General features: G+C 33.4%; 1 protein-coding gene across 3 annotated transcripts in view; it reads left to right on the forward strand.

Annotated features, from left to right (window-relative positions):
* LOC124979573 (sodium channel protein type 2 subunit alpha) overlaps positions 1–26,635 on the forward strand; it is a 139,348-nt gene that overhangs the window by 98,422 nt on the left and 14,291 nt on the right. For all 3 annotated transcript variants that reach the window (XM_047543928.1, XM_047543927.1, XM_047543929.1), the window contains 7 exons: positions 3,671–4,150; positions 14,555–14,675; positions 16,903–17,057; positions 18,783–18,956; positions 21,709–21,831; positions 23,065–23,346; positions 25,722–25,775. In XM_047543928.1, coding sequence (XP_047399884.1) covers positions 3,671–4,150; positions 14,555–14,675; positions 16,903–17,057; positions 18,783–18,956; positions 21,709–21,831; positions 23,065–23,346; positions 25,722–25,775 — 1,389 coding nt within the window. The remainder of the gene's footprint in view (positions 1–3,670; positions 4,151–14,554; positions 14,676–16,902; positions 17,058–18,782; positions 18,957–21,708; positions 21,832–23,064; positions 23,347–25,721; positions 25,776–26,635) is intronic.

Consider the following 26,635-nt stretch of genomic DNA (forward strand, 5'->3'; position numbering starts at 1 on the left):
TACACTGCCTCCTACAATTCTTCCTTCCCATATTTACTGGAAAGAGGGAAAGTTCCCTCAAAGAGAAGCTGGTGTAACTTCTTTTCAACACATCAACTGCCCAACAGAGCTCTACCATGGTATCTGTGAATAATCACTGCCAGGCAAAGTCTACAGGCGAGAGATAAGTGGGGTCATAGTCTGCAGTTCCCCAGGCCAGGGTTTTTATGAGCCATTCTTGGTTTCCTGGCACCATGGCTAGAGACCCAGTGATAGGTGAAAGGCAAGTGCTATGGAAATAGAATGTGACTTTTTGAAGATTGCTAGTTCTAAAAGTAGTGGATATCATTTCCTTGAAGTGAAGATGGAGCAATAGCATGCAAGCAGGATTAAAGTCAGGGGCTATTCTCACAAGGTGGGTGTCAGAGATGAAGAAACTATTAATATATACAATAAATTTCAATCTGGAGACCCAAATGGGAATAGTATCAACATTTTACTTCCAAAGACTAAACTGGGGGGACATATGAAAGAGTTCATTTCACTCAGTGATTAGCACTCTCTCCATGCCCCTTTGTGAAACGGGATTGAGTGAGCTTTTCTAACTCTGTTCCCTTAGGTCACCATTGATCAGACCAAAATCCTGTTCCAGCAGTTTAGCACATAGCTTTCAGTAATGAAGAAGGTCTAAACAATGAGATTAGGTTGGCTCACAAAAATATTTTTAGGAAAATAAGGTAGATAATGGTAGAGGGTATGTTGAATAATGGTAATAATGATAGTAATAGCCAACTCTTCCCAGGCATTCACTGTGTGCCAGAAAGTGTGTTGAGAGCCACAGGGATTCTTTGAATCCTCCCATCAACCCTATAAACAGGATCCCAAGAAAATTTCTTTATTTATTTTACAGGTTAAAAAAAAAAAAAAACTGAGCATAGATTGATTACGTTACTTTCTAGTGATAGAAATTTGATTGCTACTCAGCATCCTAATCCTAAAAGACATGTTCCACTGTTATATCAAGTAAAATTGTGGTAATATCAAGTAAATTTGTGGAACTAAAAGTGTCAAGAAGGTATTTGAAGAAAAATTTTAGGACACCACCAATGCAGATGTACTGCTTTAAAAAGTGGGGAGGGACTCTATTGAATATGAGGAAGAAAAGTGTGAGTTCAAGGAATATTTTTTTCTGACAATGAAATAACATTAAATTGTCTATTTATAATAGATCATAGAAGCAATTAGAAAATTAATGTCAAGCTTTATGATAGTGACATAAGTGGTAGGAGTTCAGAGAAAGTAAATATCAAGGTATGGGGGGATGCAGCTCCTTGATAGAGCAATTGCTTAGCATGCATGAGGTCTGGGTTTTATCCCCAGCACCCCTGAGAGAGGGAGAGAGAGAGAAAGAGAGAGAGGGAGAGAGAGAGAAACAAATAGCAATGAGTAGATATGAAATATTATTTCCCTGTTAATTTTGCAAACCTAGCAATTAAGAATGAAGATTTCACAATTAGATTATCAAAACAAAAACACAACTTCTCTGCTTAACTGTGATCTTGGACAAGCCTCCTAAGGTAGATAGAAGCCTCGGTTTTCTCATCTATAAAATAGTGATAATAATAAGTACTGCCTCATGGAACTGTTGTAAGAAATATATGAACTTATAAAAATGCTTAGCACAAGAACTGGTACTTACTAAGAATTCAATAAAAAGCTGCTTTTTCAAAACAGTATTATTATTTGATATCAATGCTCTCTAGAACCTGACTCTAAGACATGTTACATGTATACATATATCAAGACATCACAATTTTACCCTAAATAGTTTACAGGGCTGGGGCGTTCTAGGAAAGTGTAGCAATGCGAAAACCCTCTCTTCAAACCCTAATTCTTGCAGTCAAGTCAAAAAGATTTCAGAAATGTTGCTCAGAGTAGCAAGCATGAGTTTATTGAAGGAATAGGGAAAGGGGGCACTCTCAAGGGAGAGAAGATGTCCTCTCAGAGAGGAGAGGAGCAATATGCTTCTCCTGTACTCCAGTTTCTAGAGAGTCCTGCCCAGGTTTGTTTCTTGCATTTTGACTGACAGCAGGATAACATAAGACTTCCAAGTCCCCACTGCCATTACAACTCTAGGTCATTGTGGCCCTTGCTAACCCATTCTAATTGGATTCTGAACCATAAATTCTTACAGATTTAATGGTTAGGAAAAATTATCCTTATCTCCCTGAGTTTTAGGATCTGGCCTGTGAAAAGGGTCAGAAAAGTCTCCCCCTTCAGGGTAACTTGGGTTCCTCTTTTCAACATTATTTTGGGCCTGCATTTCTCCTGCAGATAACAAGTAATTTGCTGAGGAATGTGACATATCCTGTCCACTTCAGTCATGCAGGTCTGCAGGTAAATTGCTTCTTGGAAAAGAAAACATGTGGGGGTCAGCACAGTGGGCCTATTTTACAGAATTATTCCCTTAACCTTGTGTTCTCACCATTCACATCTGTCTGTCCCCTACCATAAATATGTATAACAATTACATGTTAATCAAAATAAAATAAAACAAAACAAAACAAAAAAAAGAATCCAATGTTGGACATCCATGTGGAATGATTGATTGATATGCATCAGAAAATTTTACCTAATAGATAAGGACAATACATTAATAAACCTTAGAAAATCAAATCTAGACACATTTATGGTACCACACTTCGGTGTTCTAATGAATAAAAATAAAAATTTAGAATTTGGTTTTATTTTTCTACTTTTATCTTTTTTTGTTCAAGTAACAAATCGAAAGACAGGTCACTGAAAAATATTACTGTATTGGCAAATTCCAGAAGTAAAGTAGCAGGTCTTAGTATAATTATCAGAAGTCACTGAATAGCAGTTGACAGATGGCTCAGTATAGGCTCTCAAAATTGCACTTAGTCCTTATGGGATCTTATGCACTTTTATCTACATTTTCACTGGAGTTTTACTAAAATCTTTCTCAGGATTTTCTTTTGTACTGCTGACTTCTTGCATTTGGCCCCTTTACTGCTCTATCTTCCATTTTTTTCCTATATGCTTAGTCAGGGACTCGTGGACATTGGATCTAGGACCTTGCAAATGTCTGGCAAGCACTCTACCAGCTGAGCTACATCCCATTTCCTTACACTATTTCTAACTGTGGTATAAATATATTGGCCATGATTTCCTAAATCAAAAATTAAGATTTTTGATCTAGACATAAATACACTTTTTTCCTCTAATTTAGCAGCTTATCTAGGTGAAAAAATGGTACAAAACCACGAAAATCAAATAATATTTAAGTACATTGGAACAACTTTTGGTTTTAGGGATAAATTTATATTAAATTATCAATGTTCTAGGAAATACAGTGGACATTGTCAAGATAACTACCATCCCAAATAAACCTTGACACTGTGTAGTTGCCTAGATTTCTCCTTGGGAACTGAATTTAATATAGAATTTTCATGCAATAATGGCTTCTGTGATTTTCAACGACTCAAAAGGAAATAGTTCTAATGTTATTATTTGACATTGGTCAGGTTTTTAATACAATTACTATTTTTCATAATTCATCATGAACTAGAATAAATGCCTACCACAAAATAAGATAGAAGAACAATTCTGAAAAACTTAAAAAGTTGAAGCAGCAGAATGTTGTGATTCACCTCTTTTCCTGCTATTTCAGGTTCTGAATCTCTTCCTGGCCTTGCTCCTGAGCTCCTTCAGTTCTGACAATCTTGCAGCCACTGATGATGATAATGAAATGAACAATCTCCAGATTGCTGTGGGAAGAATGCAGAAAGGAATTGATTTTGTTAAACGAAAAATACGTGAATTCATTCAGAAAGCCTTTGTTAGGAAGCAGAAAGCTTTAGATGAAATTAAACCTCTTGAAGATCTAAATAACAAAAAAGACAGCTGTATTTCCAACCATACCACTATAGAAATAGGCAAAGACCTCAATTATCTCAAAGATGGAAATGGAACCACTAGTGGCATAGGGAGCAGTGTAGAAAAGTATGTCGTTGATGAGAGTGACTACATGTCATTTATAAACAACCCCAGCCTAACTGTGACCGTGCCCATTGCCGTTGGAGAATCTGACTTTGAAAATTTAAATACTGAGGAGTTCAGCAGTGAGTCAGATATGGAGGAAAGCAAAGAGGTAGGACTTTTTAAATATGGGGATATTTTGGTACTATGCATTTCTGTTGCATTAAAACTATTAGACATTTTTTAATTGTATGTTTCCTTCTAACAAGAAAATAGGAACTATGTATTGATACATTTCCCATGGCAAAATGACAATTTATAAATTAATGATAGATTAAAATATAGCTAGAGAAATGATAGATTGCCTCCATTTTTCAAATACTCAATTTTTTGAATTCTTGATAATATGTGGATTAAGATTGATTTTCTATTTTAACACAATTTTAGATTCATAAAAATGTTTCAGTTTATGTATGTTCTTCCTTATAATTAATCCACATTAGTAGTTTTTGTATATCCTAGAAAAATGCTTGATGAGACAGTAGTCCTAGTTCTCATCTTCTTATATTCTTGCCTCTGATGAAATATGCCTTTCCTGCAAAACTGCCTGGGGTCTTGGCTTGATATTTACTCATAGTTTTCTGTTTCCTGAAGCAAATGATTTTTTTTTTTTTTTTAAGGAAAAGAAGTTTGTGATGAGGAATCATGGTAAACATGTTTTTAACCCTACTGAACTCAGTCATGCTATTTAAACAAACAAATCTTGATGCATTATAAAATATAAAATGCTGAATTTACTATCTCAGTAAGGGTCTTGGTAGTTTAAAACATTCCTTGATTTACAAGAGTATTAGTACCAGAGTATGTTTTGGTTTGTTTTGTTATTAACCTACAGGTTGGTAAGTGCTGAGTTGGAGCTAAAAAGAAGAAAGAATTTAAAATCTTAATATTTAATTGTTTAATTATGCAAACATGAAGATTCCCAGTAATTAAAGTTTACATAGACCAAAAAAAAAGACATCAAAACCAGAGATTTGCTTCTTCCTTATTTGAATTCTTTGCCAGGGAATCTAAAGATCTCTATTATTATTCCCATTCTAAGAAATATGATATGGGGGAGTCTGAGGCACTGAAACATAAAATTTAAGTAGTTCAGCACAGTCATGATAATTATGGATCAGTTAATAGTATGAAGAACACTATATTTTAAAGAAGAGAATTTTAGATTATTTTAGTCTGCACTCTATTTATTTGATAAAATTGCTAAATATATGCTATTTTCCATTCTTGTTTATAAAGTCGATAGTATTGCTAATTCAATGCTTAGATGGAAGTAGATGTTCAACACGAAATTCTGGCAATGTTTAAATATAAGTACTTAAAACTAAGGTATAAAAAACAGAGCCATAGTTACCAGTTTCACAAAATAACTGATGAGATTTAAGAGGGAAGGGGCAAAACCTTAGAACCCAGAGCAAAGCATTGCTGTAATTAGATTAAATCAATTTTTTTACTAATTAGACTATCATTAAAAGAGTTAATAATATTTTAAATCTTTTTAATAAAATTTGGATGAACATAAGTAGTTGAGTTATATTGGAAGTGAGGTGCCTAATTTCTCATATTGTGTGCTTCAAAGAAGTGGAAGTCAGCACTTAAGAAAGAGAATTGGGGCATTTAAATTTTAACATAGCTCTCTATCATTTTGCCATTGTGTCTAGTAGTGGATATTCCCTTGTAGTAGAGAAATTCAATTTTTATTTTCATACGTGTGTTGGTTTAGGGTGTCATATAAAGTAAGAGTAAATTATACGGAGTCAAATGTTGAGGCCATCAGCTGGTTTAATCTTCTAGCTAAGTTTTAGTGCCTTTGGGAGAATAGTTAACTTGACATCCAGTACCCTAATTTTTCAGAATTTTTAAGTTTTATACTCTTTGAAATAACATGTGTTTGGTCTCACCTCAAACCATTAAGTTTGACACAGGAATGTCCAGTAAGGTGGGAGTTATATTAGGGAAATCCATTCTTTTTCCAGTTTCCCTATTGACCATTAAGCTGTTTTGTTTTGTTTTCTGTTTGAGTAGCTTTAACTCTGTTTGAGTTAAGTACTCCAAAATAATACTGTAGACTCTGAGTTTTGGAGAGAACTGATGTACCTATTGGAAGTAAAAGAAATTATTTGATTGAGTTGTGAAGTCTTTTCAATATCTTCCCATTGTCATCATAGTGTTGAAGATTATTCTCTGAAGAAATTGTCAATAGTTACTTTAATAAAATTTTCTAGATATAAATTCATAAATGAATAAAGGATTGGGATCACAGTCTATAAAGAGAATACACAGAGGTTTTGATCTTTCAGAATTTTACCTGGTAGCTATACTAGAAAGCAAGAGAGAATTGAAATGATTTTCAAAGAATTTTAAACACTCATCTTGAAATACCTTCATAGTGTCTTCTAGGCATTTTTGTTTGTTCATTTTTTTTTTTTAATTGGTGAGTTGGAATTGTGCTGTTTACAAAGAATAGTAAAAAAAAAAAATGGCATGAAGCTTCTTACTATTCCTTTCTAAATTATTTTTTAAATTAAAGGGAAATATGAAGCACTTTTTGCTTTTGGAATATCTGAATACATTTCTCTTTCTAGGGTAGACTGAGTGGGCTCAGAGGTTGGGGGTGTTTGAACTAAGTCCTCTTCCATGCCTTTGCTGAATTGGTAGAGTTCTTTGTTAGTTCTCTAAAGATTCTCTAGAGTATACTATGTAAAATTCATGTCATAATCGAGAATGTTTTAACTCTTACTATGTTTTTTAACCATATTTAGTGTAATTCCTTTTGTGATTTCGAATGAATGATTTTCCTTTTAGAGTTTTTTAATAATGTTGAAGCCGTGTTTGATGATTTTTCAAAGTATAATATGGTACTGTGTCTGGTGACCTTCACTGCTTACCATTCTTACTTCTCACAGGGGTAAAATCAAGCTGGAGCCATCAGGAACGCAGCTCTGGTGTTTTATTACCAGCCAGAGGCTCGTGCCACCACTTTTACCCAGGTTACCCAAGCAAGTTGTATATATATGTATATAAATATAATCAATTTCTAAATGACTTTTGACTGGCCTGCATGTTACTCAGCTACTTTCTTTGCCCATCCATTGGCAGTAAAATAAAAACATGCACAGCTGCTCTTATGCTGAGTCATATAAAGCATGGTCAGGCAAGTCTGACGACCCTAACTGAAAAAAAATTAGCTGCTTAATTTTCTTATATGATACTAATAGAAATTATTTTCCATGAAATTTAAAGTGCATGCCTTTATGAATTATTAACTTCTGTGTATGGTTACAGAATTTTGAACATGCTAAGAACCTAAAGGAGAAATGTAGGTGGTGTTTGAAAAACTTTTGCAGAAAACCTTTCTCTACCCTACTTTTTAAAATTTTTTTTAAATTGTTTTCCTTTTTAAACATTGCCCCAGTGACTGCACATTTTTGGTAGTTTTGTGTTTAGTGTCCTACTGTTTTTCTGAAGGGTAATCTGCAAATTAAAGCAATTTGTTATTCATGTGCAAACTTCTGAAAGGATGTTCTAATGTGATAATAATGTATATGAATTGGAATGTTATGTTTATGTTTTGGCTGCTAGCAGCATGAGTATAATTTTTATCTGCTTCATTTTAGGGAAAAGGGCATCACTTTATTTAGCAATTAACCAAAAGTATTTTGCATTTAGAATATAATTGCCTTGGAGATTCTGTTTATATTTATTCCTAAAATTCCTACATTGATAAAAAGGAAAGAAGTATATTTTGTACACCAAAACAAAAACCAAAAAAGAGCCAATGATAGACATTTATGTTTAGGTGTTATGCTGACTCTGAATATAGGTCTGGAGTCCACCTTCTTTCTCCTGTTGACTCCTCTGTCCTTTGTGAATTGTTTTTTTCTAACTTTTATCCCATCCAGACCTGCTGGGCAATGTTCTCCTGAGTTATTATTGGAACATATCACAATCTACAGACTTACAGAGGAGGAGCATCCAAACTCTTGTTCCTTCCATCTCTTTAAAATGAAGGGGCATTTCTTACTATGTAAACATGGCGATAACTCTCACACTGTTGCCAAGGCTCTGTTATGTGCATCTTTTTTTTTTTCTGATGTTGAAATCATAGTTTTGTACACAAATAGGATAACCAAATTTTTTCATTCAATTCAATCAGTCATTAAGAAATGTTAAATACTTTGCCACTTCGAGTCAGTTTCCTTTCCTGCTGCCATGAAAACTATCAAATTATCCTAATCTAAAAGTGCTTGACTTTTTTAAAGGAGCAATGACACGTCATACTTGCACATTATTTTATTCAGTGGCACTCCAGTTTCTTGAAAGATAAGGCCTTATATATTGAAGAACAGTATCATATAATATGGAATCCAAGATGTATAATTATTCACACTAAACACAAATCCATGTAAGTGTACACTGGGACTAGAGAGAATATTTTCCCCTATTGTGTATTAATTCTTCAGGAAAGCATGGATTTTAACTCCTTAGGATAATGGTTTGTTTTTCCTACTTTCTTGGAAAGACACAATAAGTTTTTAACACGCTAAGAGCCTAAAGGAGAAATGTAGGTGATGTTTGAAAAACTTTTACAGAAAAATTTTGCAGAGAATAAGTTTCCTTATTCTTTGACTATCCCATTTTCCAAGTTTCTGTATAAAAAAGGATTTGAGGGAAAGTGATGATCATGTATATGATATACAAATTTATCCAGGGAACAGCTGAATAAGTACAGTAGTACACGAGCTAAGCGGGAACTGGTTCATTTATTCCCATTCCTCACATTATTATAATTTTCAATTTCCTTTAAAAAGTCTCCAAATGTCCCTTAGGAAACATTGTTCATGCCTTGAAGTGATATACTAAATTGGAAGGGGTCAAAAATGTGTAGGGACCATCTGAGTAAGCACTGGTAGGATGATTTCAATGGGAACTCAACTATGATTTTATCCAGGAGATAAACAGTCCTCATGGGAATATTTTCAGTGGGATAGTGATTAAATGGAAGAAAAGACTCCAAATATCTTTAATGTTAGAACAAAGTAGTCTAAACACAAAATCTTTGGGGTACTGGTAATCTACTGAGGGATAAATAGGCTATCATGACATAAACAATTTTGGGTTTTTTTGTTTGCCATTTAATAATTTAGATAATTTAAAGTCCTGTTATTTGTGATTTAAAATGTTTTATAACTAACATATTCTTCATAAACACTAAATGATTTTTCTGGATAATACTATATAATGAGAATAATACTTTTGATTTTGCCATCTTCCTTGTTAAAAAAAACGGCACCAACAGTTCCTTTCTAATGTTAATGATTTGCTTTGGTGAAGCAAGTCCATCACACGCATTCTTCCAATGCTAAGATTTTTCATGTAAAATAACAGAACTCTTTTTTGTTTAAATTTTTATACCTTTACTTTAATTATTTATTTTTACTTGGTGCTGAGAATCAAACACCAGTGCCTGTGCGTGCTAGGCAACTACAGCCCCTAACATAGAACTCTTAAATACAGTTTAGCATTTAGTAACAAAAGATTGACCTTAAAGGTCAAAATGCTGTACTTGATTTAATCTGTATTTGAAGTTATCTCTTTTAAAACTCTATGTTGTGGGCTGGGGATATAGCTCAGTACTGCAAAAAAAAAAAAAAACAAAACTTTATGTTCTTATTAAATTAAATTAGAACATGCCTTTCCTCCAAATTTTGTACAATACTTACTAATTACATTTTATTAGAAATGTATCTAACAATAATGACAAGTAAGTGTCCTTGTGAAAAACTTAGTAGAAAGTGATGTTTTTTCCCCTTTTCCTGTTGTGATTAATTATTTTTTGAAAAATTTGCTCACATTTAATTTCTGAAAGAAGGACTATTAGTTTGGCACATTGATGTTTAAAATACTAATTTATCATTGATGTGGACAGTAAAAGTTTAAGTGTAGTATTTAAAAATATAAAATGAAATATTGTATCTTGATGTTTATATATTGGATTATTAAGCAATATATGATCTTACCTACTTAATTTGTATGAATGTCATTACTCAGCACTTAGAAGAGTCAAAGCAGAAGTTTCTCTACAAAGAATCCTATAAGACTTCCACTTAAAAAAAATTGACTAATATTTCTACCTGAAAGTGAAAGATTGTCAATGCTGTTCATAACAAGTAAAATTGACTATTCCCATAAGACCTGTCTACTATTCTGACATTGGAGTAGCCCCATGTTTTATTAAAGCTTACATAAGAAAGGACTACTCTCACAGTACCATTCAGTCCACTCATTACCTGATAAATAAATACAGGTAATTGAACAAAGAAACTAAACAGTCAACTTTTACCAAAGGGAAACATAAAACTTGTCAAACTGGGTCTCCTTGTGACCAATTCAGATACTGGCTTGTTAATCATATAACGTTTTACAAAGAAATGCCCAGATTGGAACTCTTATGGACAACCTGTATTTGAAAATTCTTTTCTTTAAGTGCACAAGTTGCAACAGTTCCATATAGTGACACATTTGACAGTTCTAATGGATGAATTTGCACTGCAGTTAGGTTGATCATGATTATGACCTTTTCTGAAGCTGAAGATGTTTATATCCTTAATTTGATTCACTTGGTTATTTATGCACTACTTAAACATTTTAACTCTTTTAATCAATACATTTTTAGTATGATTATGTGATTGAACAAAAGTCATTGAACTGATATCAAAAAAAGGTTTTATAAATCAGAATTTTCTGCCCTATATTTCAGGATCATAGAGTAAACTTTTGTTTATGAAATATTTCCATGTGTATTTACTGCTACTCTATTTGAATATATATGAGAGTTACAAAGTTAACTAGAATTAATACTAAGATTTATATGAAACATGAAAATCAACAATATCACAAGCACTACCTTGAACCCACAATGTTTAATTACATATCCAATCTACTAAATGTTTTAAGTTGATAAAGTTTGGGTTTCCTTCTCAAGCATTGAGGAAATTCTCTTAGGGCACAGATAACATAGTCAAACCACTAATTCACCAGGACTTTAACAAGATGATTAAACCCACATTTTCTTAGCTAAATAGACATTGGACTGACTAAAGTTAGGCACTAAAGTTAGGCATTAACATGCAGCTTAGATTTTCTGTCTTTGTAAATTAAACTAAGTACCAGGAAAGTATAGAAATACTATATATAATGGGTCCTATGCTGCTCTACTTCTGGAAAAGATGAGAAAGGATGAGATTACCTGTGCTTAAAGAGGTCCCATTCACCCCTGCAGACCATGTGCATAGAACAGAGAGAAAACGATGTTACAATGATTCCTGACTCCAGAGTTAAATTGAAGTTCACCGTCACAAACTTAGCTCCTGCTCAATTACAGGCAACCTGGTTTTGTGACAACATTCTAAGAGAAGTTAATCATTGTTTACTCTGCAATTAAGGGAGAATATTATTTGTACTCCCTTGAAGGTGAAAATGTCAGGAAGGGGTAAAAGTAGTTGATGGTTAAATAAGAGTCTCTGCCCTGGTTGTTCCTTGATTTACATGACAAGCATGTATTAAACACAGACATTGGTGCTAGGGGCCAGGGATACAACGATGACAAAAGCATAATCTTTGCTTCAGAAAATTAAGTTTAAACAGACACACCTTCCAGAAGCACAAAATGCATTTAAGTTGCACTTTCTTAAAAGTAATAACCTGACTATTAAATAGATATCAATTTTTGGCTTCAGGAAAAAAAAATGTGTCTATTACTTATTATCAGTATTAAATCAGTGCACTAAAATGGAAGGGAACAATGTTTTTTCTCCAGTTTTTAATATGATCTAAATGAGAAGAAGCACAGAAGTTCCCTTTATCTTTAGACTTTCCAGAAATGAGACATAGAAGGAAACTGTTTAAATAACTTCTTGGGGAGTCTCATTTTCAGTTCAGTATAAAAACTTTAATATTCTTTAATTTTAACCTTGGATCAAACTATTGAATAAATCATTAATTTGCACAAGCTATTGAAAACAGATGATTGACCTAGTGATTTGTTCATTCATTCACTAATCAATAAAAAGCATATTGGCAATTAAGAGTCTGCTCCTAGTATTGAACTATATTCATTGTATATCCACAGGACCTCAAGTACATGTTTCCTGCCCACAAACATCTGTTAGGGAGACCAGAGGCTATCTATTTGAAACAATTGGACCCTTTATCAAAGGACAAAATGCACCACAAACCACAAATGTATCATGAAGGATCTAGGATGCATGTTTCAGGGTGAAAATGGGTGAAAGAAATTAGGAATCCAGATTCATTTGGGAGACTTTATGAAAGGAAAGAAGTATGATTGTCGCAAACTAGTGAAGGAGGGAATAGCTGTGATGACTCAGGCCTTCCTGAAATCATTTAACACAATAACGACCCAGCTCTGTGGCAGTAGGAGTGACTGTGGATGTTACAGGGATCCCGTGGAAACCTTTCAACATTTTGAACCAAGATTTCCTGTAATACTTTGATAACTGCCCCCTATCGCTGTTGAGGGCTAACCTACCTTCTGTTACGAAGTCTTTCATTCATGTATTCAGTCATCCTTTCATTTTAACAATATCGTCTGAGCACTTATAACCTACTCAGCACTGAGGTAAGCTCTGATGGTCATTGGCCAATACCAGCAGGGCATGTGGACAGTCCTGGATATGAATCCTTGTTTCCCTTGGACCCACCTCAAGCTGTCCCTATTCTATTTTAATGTGATCTTAATTCTTAAAAGAAGTATTTTCCCATTCCCACTGTGTGCTGTCTGTAGTTAGATCAGATGTGACTAAGCTTCAATTTGTTTACCAGTGTTATATATATTTCAACACCCTGCAAAAGATGAGATCTGAATTGTCAATCCCTGAATTAGATGTGTTAAAAGAAAAGAATGAATTAGACATGTTAAAACAAAAGAATATCTTAGTAACTTTTTGCTCAATTACATGTATATAAATTCAACTATACTTATTGAAGAGAGTTTAATTGAAAGAGAAGAATATAAATCAGAAAAAGTCTAAAATAGTAGAATATTCATAATAAAGAATCTTTGATGTTTCATCTTAGAAGAAAATAGATTCAAATTTTAATGACAAAGAGATTATGATCACTTGTCTAGTATTGTACTATACCTATCAAATAGAAAATCAATTTTCTAGCAACTTGTAATATATAATCTTTGATTTACCTATTTTGAAAATATATAAAAATAACCACAAAACTAATTCTAAGATGGCAGGAGTTTCTGATATTTATGTATCTGTCATTAGTATCATTAAACTACCTGAGACAAAAACATTATTAATCTCATATATATTAGACATAAATACTTTTACTCGGTCAAAACCAATATGTTACGTAAATATTTTATATAAAGTTATTTTCATAAAATAAAGGAACCATTTTCCTAGAGGCAAATCCATACAATCTTTAGTTCAAATGTAGGTTGAATCTTTTCAGTACTGACTACAGCATCCATTTTATTCTAGTTTAACATACTTCAGTGTGCATTTTATCATATGCTTATTTCATCCTCTGTATAAAGTAGCTCTTTAAGCTCAACCATTTCTAATGTTATGCACTAATGGTAATAACATTGTAACAGGTTCAAGAATGCTGTGGCCCAAACTACTTTGATTCCATGTGGCACTCACACCTGGCTCTGCATCTTATAGCATTCTAAGACCAGGTTCAAGACTGGGATCCCTTTATTTATTATACTGATCCCAAGAGTGGCCTGATCTGGCTAAAATTTATTGCATTTCAAGATTTAAGTCAACGTCTGTCTGCTATCTTGTTCTTTTGGTGATATTTTATTTAACCCAAAGTGGGGAAAAAACCTGCCAAAGATTCTTTTCTGCCTGTACTAACAGGACAGGTAAGAGTGCCAGAGTAACAAGTAGTTTCCAAATGCACAATGAATCACAGGAGTGCATTGGCCAAAGAGAATGCAAAATATCAGCTCTTGCTATCTAGCTAACAATGTGCTGCTCTTTTCGGAATTAGAAAATTATAGAATATATTTAATAACAACCAGTAGTAAAAGTTTTCATGTCAATGAAAAGTGGACAAATTTAGATTGTTGCTGTTTATGTGCATTTAATCAAATCTTTTCTGTATTTGACATGAAAATACACTCGTGCAGCTTTTGTGGATTGGGTCACAATTTTAGAATAAAGCAACTATATCATTTACAAACTAATTTACGGATTAATATTTGAGAATTTCTTTACATGAACTTAAAAGTTATTTCAATAGTTAGCATCATATTTTTAAAAAAAATATTTTTATACTGCAGTGCTGTATCTAATCTTGTGATCCCCCACCTTTATCAAAGCAGATTGGCAGTATATTTAAGTTATTTTTAAATTACAGATCAAGAAAATGCATATGGAAGACTGGGGGGTGCGGCACCCCTTATGAATTTTTATGTTTAGATTGCAGAAAATATTTAAAAGCTTTTTTCTGTGGGATTGATTTTCAGAAGCTCAATGCAACCAGTTCATCTGAAGGTAGCACAGTTGATATAGGAGCCCCCGCTGAGGGAGAGCAACCTGAGGCAGAGCCTGAAGAGTCCCTGGAACCAGAAGCCTGCTTCACCGAAGGTCAGTAAGACAATGCATGTCTGGCTGTGCTCTCTCCATCCATCTTTCCCTACCCATTTACCTCTCTATCTACCTTTAATAGTCTAAGCCTGTCTAACAGCTGCTTCTGTTTGCTCATTTTTTGTTTTTTCTATATCAAAATAATGGCAATTTTTAAAAACAAGGTTTAATTTATGTGATAAGGTGCTTTTATGTCTGAGGATCTTGATCACCTTGGTGAAATCTTGATAACCAGCTTCTCTGTAGTCTTCTAAATTATCTAATGGGAGGTAACACCAAATCATACATATCTTTCTTTAGGTTTAGAGATTTTTTTTTAAAAGAAAGTGAAAGTGGTAATTTGTTCTTTACTATTTTGTGATAGTATAATGAGTACTAATTGATAAATGTACATTTCAATATAATCTTTTTTCCCCATAGTTTTATTGAGTTAAAATTGAAGTACAATAAAGTGCACATATTTGAAGTATGCAATTTGATCAGATTTGACATGTATGTAACCAAGCATTTCCATTACTTTTTTTAAAATTTGAAATCTTGCAGACTGTGTTTCCTACATGATTTATCACATTAGAAATTAATCACCTTAGGATATACAGAACCCCACCCCTACATGTCAACTATTTCAAAATTAAATGGCACACTTATAAATATCTCAGAGGTCAAGGAAGAAAGCACAAAAAAGTAAATAAAAAGTGCTTTATATTAAGTAATAATAAAAGCTTAAAATATCAGGATCTCTGGTATGAAACTACTCAGATGAATATTTATAACTTAAAGTTAGAATAACAATCAAATTATTTTCAAATTACGTAGTAGGAAGGAAAAAATAAGAGTAGAAGCAGAAGTATATGAAATAGAGAAGAAATAGTACAGCTAAAATTTGATAAAAATCAAAGAAGTCTAATCAAGAAAAAAGCAAGAACGCGAAAATTAATCAGTGGAAAGGGGGCTATCAAAATAACCCTAGATATGCTAAAAATATTTTAAGGTAATATTACAATTGTGTGCCAACATATGTGATAGCTTACATAACATGGTCTATACTAGAGAAGGATCTGTGAGCTGCTTCAATCTATTCTTAAGTAATAGTTCCCTGTGTCAGTCAAGACCAAAAGTTTTTATTATTTGTTAACAAAACAATGGAACATAAAAATACTGAAATATGCTTCAAGTTATATGATATAGGGCAACATGTCATTGGAGTAATCTCAAAAGTATTTTCTAAAGAAAGTTAAAATTATGCTATTTAAGGTATGGATCAGTTATCTACTGTTGTAATAATGCTGTGTAGCAAACCGTTTGGCTCTGAGATACTTTTGTAGTCTTAACTTCTAATTCCTTTTGTGCAATTCTCAGAATATCCTGTTTCTAAGTTCTGCTTATATCACTTCCTCATTTTTACAGTTTCCTGTTGTAGACATGATTCTCATACATCTTTCAAGATCTAGCCCCAACTCCACACATCTTTCATAAGGTTCAGAAATTAAACTTCACAGATGAACTTTATTTATAAAGTTTTGTCTTGTAATAGTTGTTGCTCTCCATAACTGTAGAAATATTACTCCTAGTTAAAATGCATTCTTTCACAGCAAGGGTGTTTTATATATTATAGTAGTATAGTTTCATCAGTATGATTCTTTGAATACAGCAGATATTCAGTAAATATTTAGGAACCTTTGCTCTAGTAATTCACAAATTATACAAAGGTGCTTATTACATAGGTACTGATAATGGTCAGAATTAAAGCAACCTAAATACTTAATAATAGTGGAATAGTTATATGAATTTTAGTAATGCTATTTAGAGAAATACTATGCAAATTTTAAGTCTATTTACTTATGATAAAATGTGAAATATTTATATTATGCCATTAAATGAACTATTTTTAAAATTCAAATATGTATAATTTCCATTTAGAATGCAATTGACCTCAGGAAAAGGGTAGGTGGAAACACCAACTCTAATTAATTTTACTTTTTTTCCTGTCTTTCTATTTTTATTTGTTTTCATAATGTGATATAATTCATTACAATAGTCTTAGAAACATAAAAATAAATATTGCATTGTTAAAAAGTATATAGATTGTTGTGATTCCTATAAACAAAAGTCATCTTAAAAAGTAATTATTTATAGTATATGGGGATAATGCAGATGAATGTTCCACCAACACTAATATACATAGTCAAAGAGCAAATCTTTCTTTATTTACTCTCACATATTTTAGATTGTGTACGGAAGTTCAAGTGCTGTCAGATAAGCATAGAGGAAGGCAAAGGGAAACTCTGGTGGAACCTGAGGAAAACATGCTATAAGATCGTGGAGCACAACTGGTTTGAAACGTTCATTGTCTTCATGATTCTACTCAGCAGTGGGGCTCTGGTAGGTGATACATCATCTTCTCCTTCACCTTTTCCCTGAAGTGCTTTCCCATTCCCTCCAATAAACACCATGTTGCACTTTTTAGAATAAGGTATTTGTGAGAATGAAAGACAATACATGTAATGTGCTTAGCATATCATGAGAGGCCCAGTAAAGAGCAACTATCATTGCCCTGTCTGGAGTAGTCCTCAGATGGAATTAAATCCATGTTAGTATGGTGTCTTGTGATTATTAAAGAAGGATCTTTCTGATTTTTAGTAATTGGTCATCTATTAAGAATGACTGTAGACAGGCGCTGTAGCAGATGCCTGTAATACCAGGGGCTGAGGAGGCCCGGGCAGGAGGATAGTGGGTTCAAAGCCAGCTTCAGCAATGGCGAGGCACTAAGCAATTCAGTGAGACCCTGTCTCTAAATACAAAATAGGATTAGGGATGTGGCTCAGTGGTTGAGTGCCCAAGAGTTCAATCCCTGGTACCTACTGCAAAAAAAAGAAAAGAATGACTGTGTAAACATGATGGAGAATTATCAGTTAAATACCAAACTCTTTAACATAAGCTCCAAGCTGCATGGAGCTCTCCTGTCTTGCTCGCACTAATTCACTACTGCCAACCATGGTGAAAAGCAAAAAGTGACTAACTCAATCACTGAGGAGCAGTGACCTGAGAGCGCTGCAAATTGAATGCACTTCCTGGAATGGCCAATCTGCTCAAAATGCTTGCTGATATATTGAAAATGGCGTGACCCATTTTCCCATTTGATGATATAAATACCATTGCATTTTTTTGTTTGTTTGTTTTTTCAGTTACTTACTAGAATATTCAATGAGTTGATTTCATTAGGAAGATAACTGCATTGTATCCGGAGGCCTCTAAACTCACTTCTGATTTAACTAAATATCCTGCATCCTGCCATGTACTCTGTCCAGAAGATCAGCCTTGTATATTAATGCCAAGGAGAGAGGAACCCATTAAGTCTTATCAGTGACTAAAATGATTCAGTCAGTTCAAGCTCATGTTTGGTGTACAAACATGCTGGCACCATGACTTACTCCTGGGGCTTCCAACTTTAGTCACAAACTGAGGTCCAGAGCCCTTAGGCCCTTGTATTGAGCCCAGTTCACAAGCCTCTTTTGTCCTTGATCCAGGCCACCAGTTCACCCTGGTAGTTTTCCCTATATGAGGATTGAGCTAGATAAATTGTCTTTCCATTCTAGAAGGTGGAGGGGGAGGGGCTCCCGCAGATGAGTTCTCTACCCTTTCCCAAGAACTCTGCAAAATGAGGACAGGGCCCATGCAGAGAGAGAGAGAGAGAGAGAGAGAGAGAGCAGTGAAAGATGATAATCCCTTTTCTTTTGCAGAGGTCAAGGGACCTTCTTGTCCATTATTTGTGTCACTGTGATGGCACATTCCAGTGGCTGCACTGAACAAGCAGAGCCACACCCAAACACTTTGTACTTCTGCTTTAGAGAGAAGCATCTAGTAGTCTCTTAAGATTTTAAGCTCTTTTGGGATACTCTAATACCAAAACTTAGTTATCTGAATTCCTCAGTGGACTGACATGCCCACTCAATAGTCTCTGTGTCCAGATAGCTATAAAGTAAATGCAGTCATGAGAAGCACTAACCCATCCTGCCTTGGGCACCCCATGAGAGGTTTGCATATTTGTCTTTCCCTTAAACATAAATTGGAGACTGTTTATGCAATGAAACTTTTTTTCACTTACAGGCCTTTGAGGATATATATATTGAGCAACGAAAAACCATTAAGACCATGTTAGAATACGCTGACAAGGTTTTCACTTATATATTCATCCTGGAAATGCTTCTAAAGTGGGTTGCATATGGATTTCAAATGTATTTTACCAATGCCTGGTGCTGGCTAGACTTCCTGATTGTTGATGTGAGTATTCTGCAGTCTCTTGTTTCTTTCCATGATGGGTGATAGTAGGTACTAGTCCTGGCAATGGTGGCTGGCACGTGGTGGGCACTCAGTAAGTCCTGTGTCGGCTCAAACATAAATAGTCTACTTTCACAGTGAAAGGATGCCCAAAACATTTATTGCAAACTTAAATACATATGCTTCCTGGATGAAACAATCAAAAGCCACCTTATTGGTTTAGTTTCAAATTAATATTTGAAATTCCAAGTTATGCAAAATAATATATTAATTATGAATTTTTTTCTTTTTGACTCTCACATTTCACAAAATAGCAATATTTAAATTCTCACCCACATCTTTGTCATTAGTATCTTTATCATTAAAAGAGCCTGTTGGGAAGTGTTTGTCACACAAAAGGAGTATTAACTCCAAGGAAATTTAAAAGTCCAAAAAGCAAGAGACACCACTTGATTTGTGTGATGGTAGAAACAGATTCAGTATCAATCCGTTATTTAAAGGTTTATTAAACTACATTGGTGTTGAAATAACATAAGGTGGAGCACCAAAATACAGAAAAGTTTTAAAATAATTGAATATGAGACAAATTATACTCAATGTAACATGTAAAGGTACATGCAGAATTACATTAAAGTCATCTGGAAATAAAATAAGACTATAAGTAAAATTTAGAAGTATATATGTTTGAACACTGCAAACAATGAAAAAATATACTATAGCCATTTATTTATTTGTATAATAGGATTATACATATATATATTATATCTAATACATATATTTTATATAATACATATATATTATGTCTTTTTGCTCCATAGCTCGTGGTTGTGGTAGTTTGGCAGATTATTAATAAAAACTCCTAATACTTAAAATATCTATGTAAAGATAAGTCACAAAGTCAACAAAACTTGAATAGAGAGATATTTTTAAGAGAAATTTAAGTTTCCTGAAGTTCATATTCATATCTCCTAATGGATGCCAATATCTACTATTTTTGATTTAGGAAAATTATTACGAGTATATATTAAACTGATCAATATTTTGCTTTAAATAAAATAGGTATATTGCTCATCTATTATTCTATGGAGGCTACTAATATGACTAAGTCATTTTTCTTATCCTGAAGGACTAACAGTCTGATAGTAAGGATAAGCAGGTATTCAATGATATGTTGGCACCTGTATTAGAATTGCAGTTTGCTTCACTTGAGAAAAGAGGAAAGGCATCGTGAGAGAATTGGAGTGTGAGTTGGAATTTGAGGGACAAAAACATCAGCAGATCCAGATGAGGGAGGGACACCGAGTGTTAAAACATGTCCGACATGTAGGGCCAGTTCAAGAAACAAGTCCTTGGGCTGGGGAGATAGCTCAGCTGGTAGAGTGCTTGCCTCACAAGCACAAGGCCCTGGGTTTGATTCCCAGTACCGCAAAGAAAAAAAAAGAAACAAGTCCTTGAGGGTGGGCCTCACTGCCAGGAAGTGAGGGAACAAGCTTTGTCCTTGAATGACAAGGTAACAAAAGTTAGAGAAGAGTATAAAGAGACCAAGATGCTATCCAAGAAATGTGGACTCATGATTTTAGTAAAGAGGAAATCATTGAAGAATGACATATAGGGAAGTTACAAGACCAGCTTGCTCTTTTAGGGACAGAAACTGGTGGGAGTGTGAATAATGGAATAGAAAGAGAATTATTTAGAAATCAAAAAACCAGTTAGAAGATTGTGATAGTGCCTAAATGTCTCCTTTTCAAGCCTAACAACACAAATTACATAAAATTGCATATTTTACAAACTTTTTGAGTCAGCTGATAAATATTTCCCATGTTCACAATATTTTTCATTTCTAACTTTTATCTTTCATCCTTTAATGTATGCTTATCTCTTTTTGGTTCTGTCTTCAGAGAAGGTAAAGTAATATAGGTCCTCATTTCCTATGTACAGATAATCTTCACAACTCATGATAGTTCAGTTACTTTGTTTTTCTGTTACCTATGAAGAAGATTACAAATCCTAAAACTTCTGATTTTAGGGAAATTAACTAAAAAATTTTGTAACTGATTTTTTTTCTAAATTCAGAGATTTCACTTTCATATAGCATTGCAAAATTAGCTTAAATAAATCAAGAGTTTGTAACAATATCCTATGTGCTTCACTTATTATTATTAAAAATATTTTTTACAAATATCTATTAATATACTTTAAAAACTATAGCACATTTGTTTCTGTTTATCTTCTTTTGAAATGCTGGTATATTTCAGGATGAAATATGTTTTCTTGACATGTAATCGTATTAATTTTCAAAGGAAATCAGACATTTCTGTGCCACCTATGACTGTTTTTCTTTTCCTTTTTCAGCTCAGTTTTTAGAATTTTTAATCAACTTCATTAGTCATCTGTATAAATGACTAAAGGAAACATTGTTCTTATAATCTTTTCATTATACTAAAATCTCAACTTGTTTTTATTTTAATTCACTGATTTTATCTGACCTATTTAATCACACTTCTCAAAATGCGGTTCATGTATCAGTACTATGAACCTTACCCAGGAACTTGAGGAAATGCAAATTCTCGGGCCCCACTCCAAACCTACTCAGACTCTGCCATCTGTCAGTATTTTTAACAAGGCCCCTGGGTGATTTTGAAACTCACTGAAGTTTGAAAACCACTGGATTATTGCACAGGGGAAGGTTAAACTGTGTAGCCAAATGCGTAGATGTTTTGCATGTAATAAGAACCTGGTGTTGTTTTCTATGTAGGTCTCATTGGTTAGTCTAACTGCAAATGCCTTGGGATACTCTGAACTTGGTGCCATCAAATCCCTCAGAACGCTCAGGGCTCTGAGGCCATTGAGAGCTTTATCCCGGTTTGAAGGAATGAGGGTAAGACTGAATACTTTAGAATCTGATAAAATTATAATTGAACATAACTTCTTTTTACATTAGAAATGACAAATCCACGGATAATTTCTAAATTCTACATTCACCTTGACATAATTAATCAGTCAGTGTTTATCAGATGTCCATAGTACATGGCATTATTAAAGACACAAAATACAATGCCTGAATGTTTCCAGAGATCTAGATTTTTCACTCTGTGGGAAATCTCTTATTTTGTGTAGGCTGCTGTACTAAATCAAGATTTGCTATTTTCATTCCAGTTATAAATGTTTAGAAAAACCTATTTGCTATCATTTAAAACTACCATACCATTACTTACCATTTCTTCACTGTTCCATATGATGTATTTTGAGCCTTTTGAAGCCTGAATCTGGTCTTCAAACACAGGCTAAATGACGTCTAAAAAGTAGGTCAACTATGGAAATCTGAAACTCACTTAAAAAGGTGGTACAAAGGAACAGTGAGGAATTTGTGCAGATGTTTGGCATCCCCATGACAAAAACTGAGACCACAGCCCTAATATCTAGAAAATTATGCTGCCCTATCTCCACAGTTTAGTCACTCAGAAGAAAGCTGCAGAAAATGATGCTTTTTGTGATATTTGAATGTAGTGCTTAGATTTCATCCCAATATTACAAACACAATCAGAGATGAATGTTGTATGTAGGGATGTATATGTGTATGAATAGTTATATAGAAAGTAATTGGTAGCTGTTACATTCTTTTCAATTTGAAATCACCATTTTTTCCATAATAGGTTTAATTCTTTAAGTAATGGAAAAAATTCAAATTTTCTTTGTATAATTGGTCCCCAGGTTTTTTTGTTTTACTCTCAGATTTTGATAGTAAATTGTGTAGTTTACATTTTAAAAATTTTTGTGTTCACATGATGATCTTATATATTCAAGTAGTCTTAATTGTTCTTTACATTTTTAATTAGTTCCATTTCTTAAAGAAAATCTGCTACACATATATTTGAGCCTCTCGAAAAAAAAAAAAACATTCTACAATGTAAAATTCACTTTTACCCTTCTGAATTATAATTTCAAAATTCTTAGGTGGAGCTACCAGGTATTTCTACCCAACATTCAACATTGAGAACAGATATATTTTCTGTAATTTGACTGTTATACTTTTTGTCATGTTTTAAAGTAAGTAAAAATAAGTACTAATTGTTGGGTATTCACTTTTTTTTTCCTTCTCATCCTGTGCCAGGTTGTTGTAAATGCTCTTTTAGGAGCCATTCCATCTATAATGAATGTACTTCTGGTCTGTCTGATCTTTTGGCTAATATTCAGTATCATGGGAGTGAATCTCTTTGCTGGCAAGTTTTACCACTGTATTAACTACACCACTGGAGAGATGTTTGATGTAAGCGTGGTCAACAACTTCAGTGAATGTAAAGCCCTCATAGAAAGCAATCAAACTGCCAGATGGAAAAATGTGAAAGTGAATTTTGATAATGTGGGACTTGGATATCTTTCTCTACTTCAAGTAGTAAGTCACCATTTTATTAGTCCTGGTGTCGTAAAATGAAAATGACTGTAAAATTCTTCTTCCCCACCATGAAATATTACCTCACTGCTATTAGAATGACTATCAAAAAGAAGAAAGATAACGAACGTTGGCGAGTATGTGGAAAAAGAACCCTTCCACACAGTTAGTGGGAATGAAAATTAGTGTAGCCATTATGGAAAACAGTATGCAATCCCTCAAAAATTATAAAAGAACTACCATACGATCCATAAATCACATTACTGGTTATATGTCCAAAACAAATGTCAAATCAGAATGTGAAAAAAGACACACTCCTATCTTTTTCACATACACATTTCACATTGCAAATAGAAATATAATTTTTTATATTGCAACATTATCACAGTAGGTAACTCGGAATCAACCTAAGTGTTCATCAGTGGATGGAAATATAAAGAAAATGTGACATAAACACACACACACACACACACACACACACACAATGGAATACTCTTCTGCCTTATAAAAGAACAAAATTCTATCATTTGCAACAGCATGGATGAACCTATTAACAAAAATAAGCCAGTTACAGAGAGAGAAATACCACATGATCTCACTTTTTTGTGTAATCTGAACAACAGAGAATAGGATGGTGGTTAACAGGGGCTGAGTGTTGGGAGGAAAAATGTTGATCAAAAGACAAATTTCACTTCAACAGGAGGAATAAGTTCTGGAGATCTATTGTATAGTCTAATCTCTATAAGTAATAGCAATGTGTGGTATACTTGAATCTCACCAAGAGAACAGATTTTAAGTTCTTAACACAATATTGATATGTGAGGTAATGTATATCAAGAGTTACCAATTACACAATGTATACATATTTCTAAACATCACATTGTACCATATAAATAAAAATAATTTTATGCCAGTTTAAAAATAAATAAAAATTTAAAAGCTACTACAACAAAAATGCATCTAACTTTAAGTATGTTATATAGGTGCAATTAACAATATAAAAAAAGAGAAAAAGGAAAGAAAATACTTCTTAATATATAAAGTATTTCCATATATTACCACCAACCTGGATTCTTCCTCCATGATTGCTACACTAACTTATCTGCAACACACTGGAAACAAGATAGCTCTACAAAGTTTATAGTCTCTCAGACATGCATTCAGTAGACCAGCACTAGTCCTGTGTTATTGGGGTTTCTATCTGTTCCCACTATTTTCCACCACCCTTACTCTAAGCATAGTAGAGGTACTTGTCCTGGGGCAGGGGTTGGAAAGGTGTATGTGTGAGCTAAGGGGGAGAATGGTAGATTTCTGTATTTCTTCTCAGGTACCAGACAGTAAGTAACTAGACCCTTCTCTCCACCTAACCAAACTTCACCAATACCATAACCAAATTCTCTACCTTCACACCCTTGTTCCAACTCTTCTTATCTGCTCATCTTCTTTTCCTTGGATTGAATACTTTCAGATGGGAAGATTGCCCTCTTACAAATGACAACATTCCTTTCTATGAATTCTGCCAAAAAATTCATAGGAATTCATTGAGCCCCTCAAATATGCACAGTATGTTGTATCCACATGCTCCCAGAAGCAATCCACCTAAATAATCTCCGATATTAAAGGAATAATCAGGGGAGAGCTAGAGCATGTGGCACTAAGGAACTGAAAAAAATATCCAATATTTTTGTTTTTAGGATTACTATGTCCACACAATAGAATAAAAATATTGAAAGCAGGAAATTGTAGTTAAATATGTGAGCTTTTTGATTAGGAAAGTTCTTCTCATATAATAATTATCTCAAAATAGTATGTCCAACAACATTAAGGAGGATTTCAAGAATAAATCACTATTATTGTGATTGGTGATAATACTCTTTAGGAAAGAATAAGTGGAAAATAAAGCATATGATCAAAATAAGGTAGTGTGCTTTCTGAATTTGTTTCATGCTAGTGCTATGTACATGAGATTCTTCCAACTTTATGTTATGCTTTTATGATAATCACATCAAGTAAAATTTTTCGATATTATTTTTATGATAGGTGTTATAGAAAAACATAATTGAAATATTTTCAATATGTATGTTATAAAACATTGCCCAAAGAGTTTAAATATTAACCTCGAACTGTTTTATATATCTACATTAGAGTAAATCTTACTTTGCTACTCTTTTCTGTTTTAAAATGGCATGTAAAATATTGTACATATTTGCAGTGTACCATGTGATATTGTAATACATTCAAAGTACACATATGTATCACCTGAAATATTGGTTATTTCTTTGTGGTAAAAACATTCAGAGTCCTTCCATCTAGGTTTTTAGAATTTATTTTATAAAAACATAATATGGAGAAAATTAAATAATATGACTTTTTTACAGGCCACATTTAAAGGATGGATGGATATCATGTATGCAGCTGTTGATTCACGAAATGTAAGTCTATTTAGAAGGAAAATTGTTTAGTCTGATCAAACCATTATTTCCAGTGTTGTAATTTACAGGTGTTGTCAATAAAATAAAACTATGTATAAAGTTATAAATCAATTTATAGAGCACATACACATTATAAAAATGAAATATTTAGTCTTACATTATTTCTTCCTTGATTTGAATTTTTTCTCTACCTAGTGTGATTTTTCTTTTCTTTTTGTGGAGCTGGGTATTGAACCTGGGGACCTCTCATATGTTAGACAAACACTCTACCTCTGAGCTATATCACCAGCCCTCACTGTGAATTTTTTAACTTATCTTTTCTAGTATTTAACATGGCAATTGACACTTAACAATGTGTTGACTGTATACCATAAAGCATTTTATTTTTGGCTCTGATGGTGCATTAGAAACCTTCATAGGCAATTTTATTCATTTGCCATAGATTTCTTCCAGATTTTGATCTTCCTTGTAATAGGAAGAATATGATTGAGAGTGGGGAAAAGAAAACAGGAAACACAACAAACCACCAAAAACAAAACAAAACAAAAATACTAGTATTTCCCTCTGAAAGATGAAATAATGTAAGGGAGAAACTTTCATAATCAACCTTTTATACACATCAGTACATTTAAAAATTTTTATACAAGTTCTATTAACGTCTCACTATTCAACAAGAAAGGAAATTATATTTTAGAAAAAGAGATTGATTGCTGGCTTGGTAGAACAAGTCAATTAAGCTCAAAATGCTATTTCTAAGGTATCAACAACAGACTTTCTGAATGAAAAATTCCTGTTTTTTTTTTTTTTTTTTTTTTTTTCAGTGCTGGGGATTAAACCCAGGGCCTTGTGCAAGGCAAGCA

The sequence above is a fragment of the Sciurus carolinensis genome, chromosome 3 (assembly GCF_902686445.1).
Source record: "Sciurus carolinensis chromosome 3, mSciCar1.2, whole genome shotgun sequence".
In the NCBI taxonomy this organism is placed as follows: domain Eukaryota; kingdom Metazoa; phylum Chordata; class Mammalia; order Rodentia; family Sciuridae; genus Sciurus; species Sciurus carolinensis.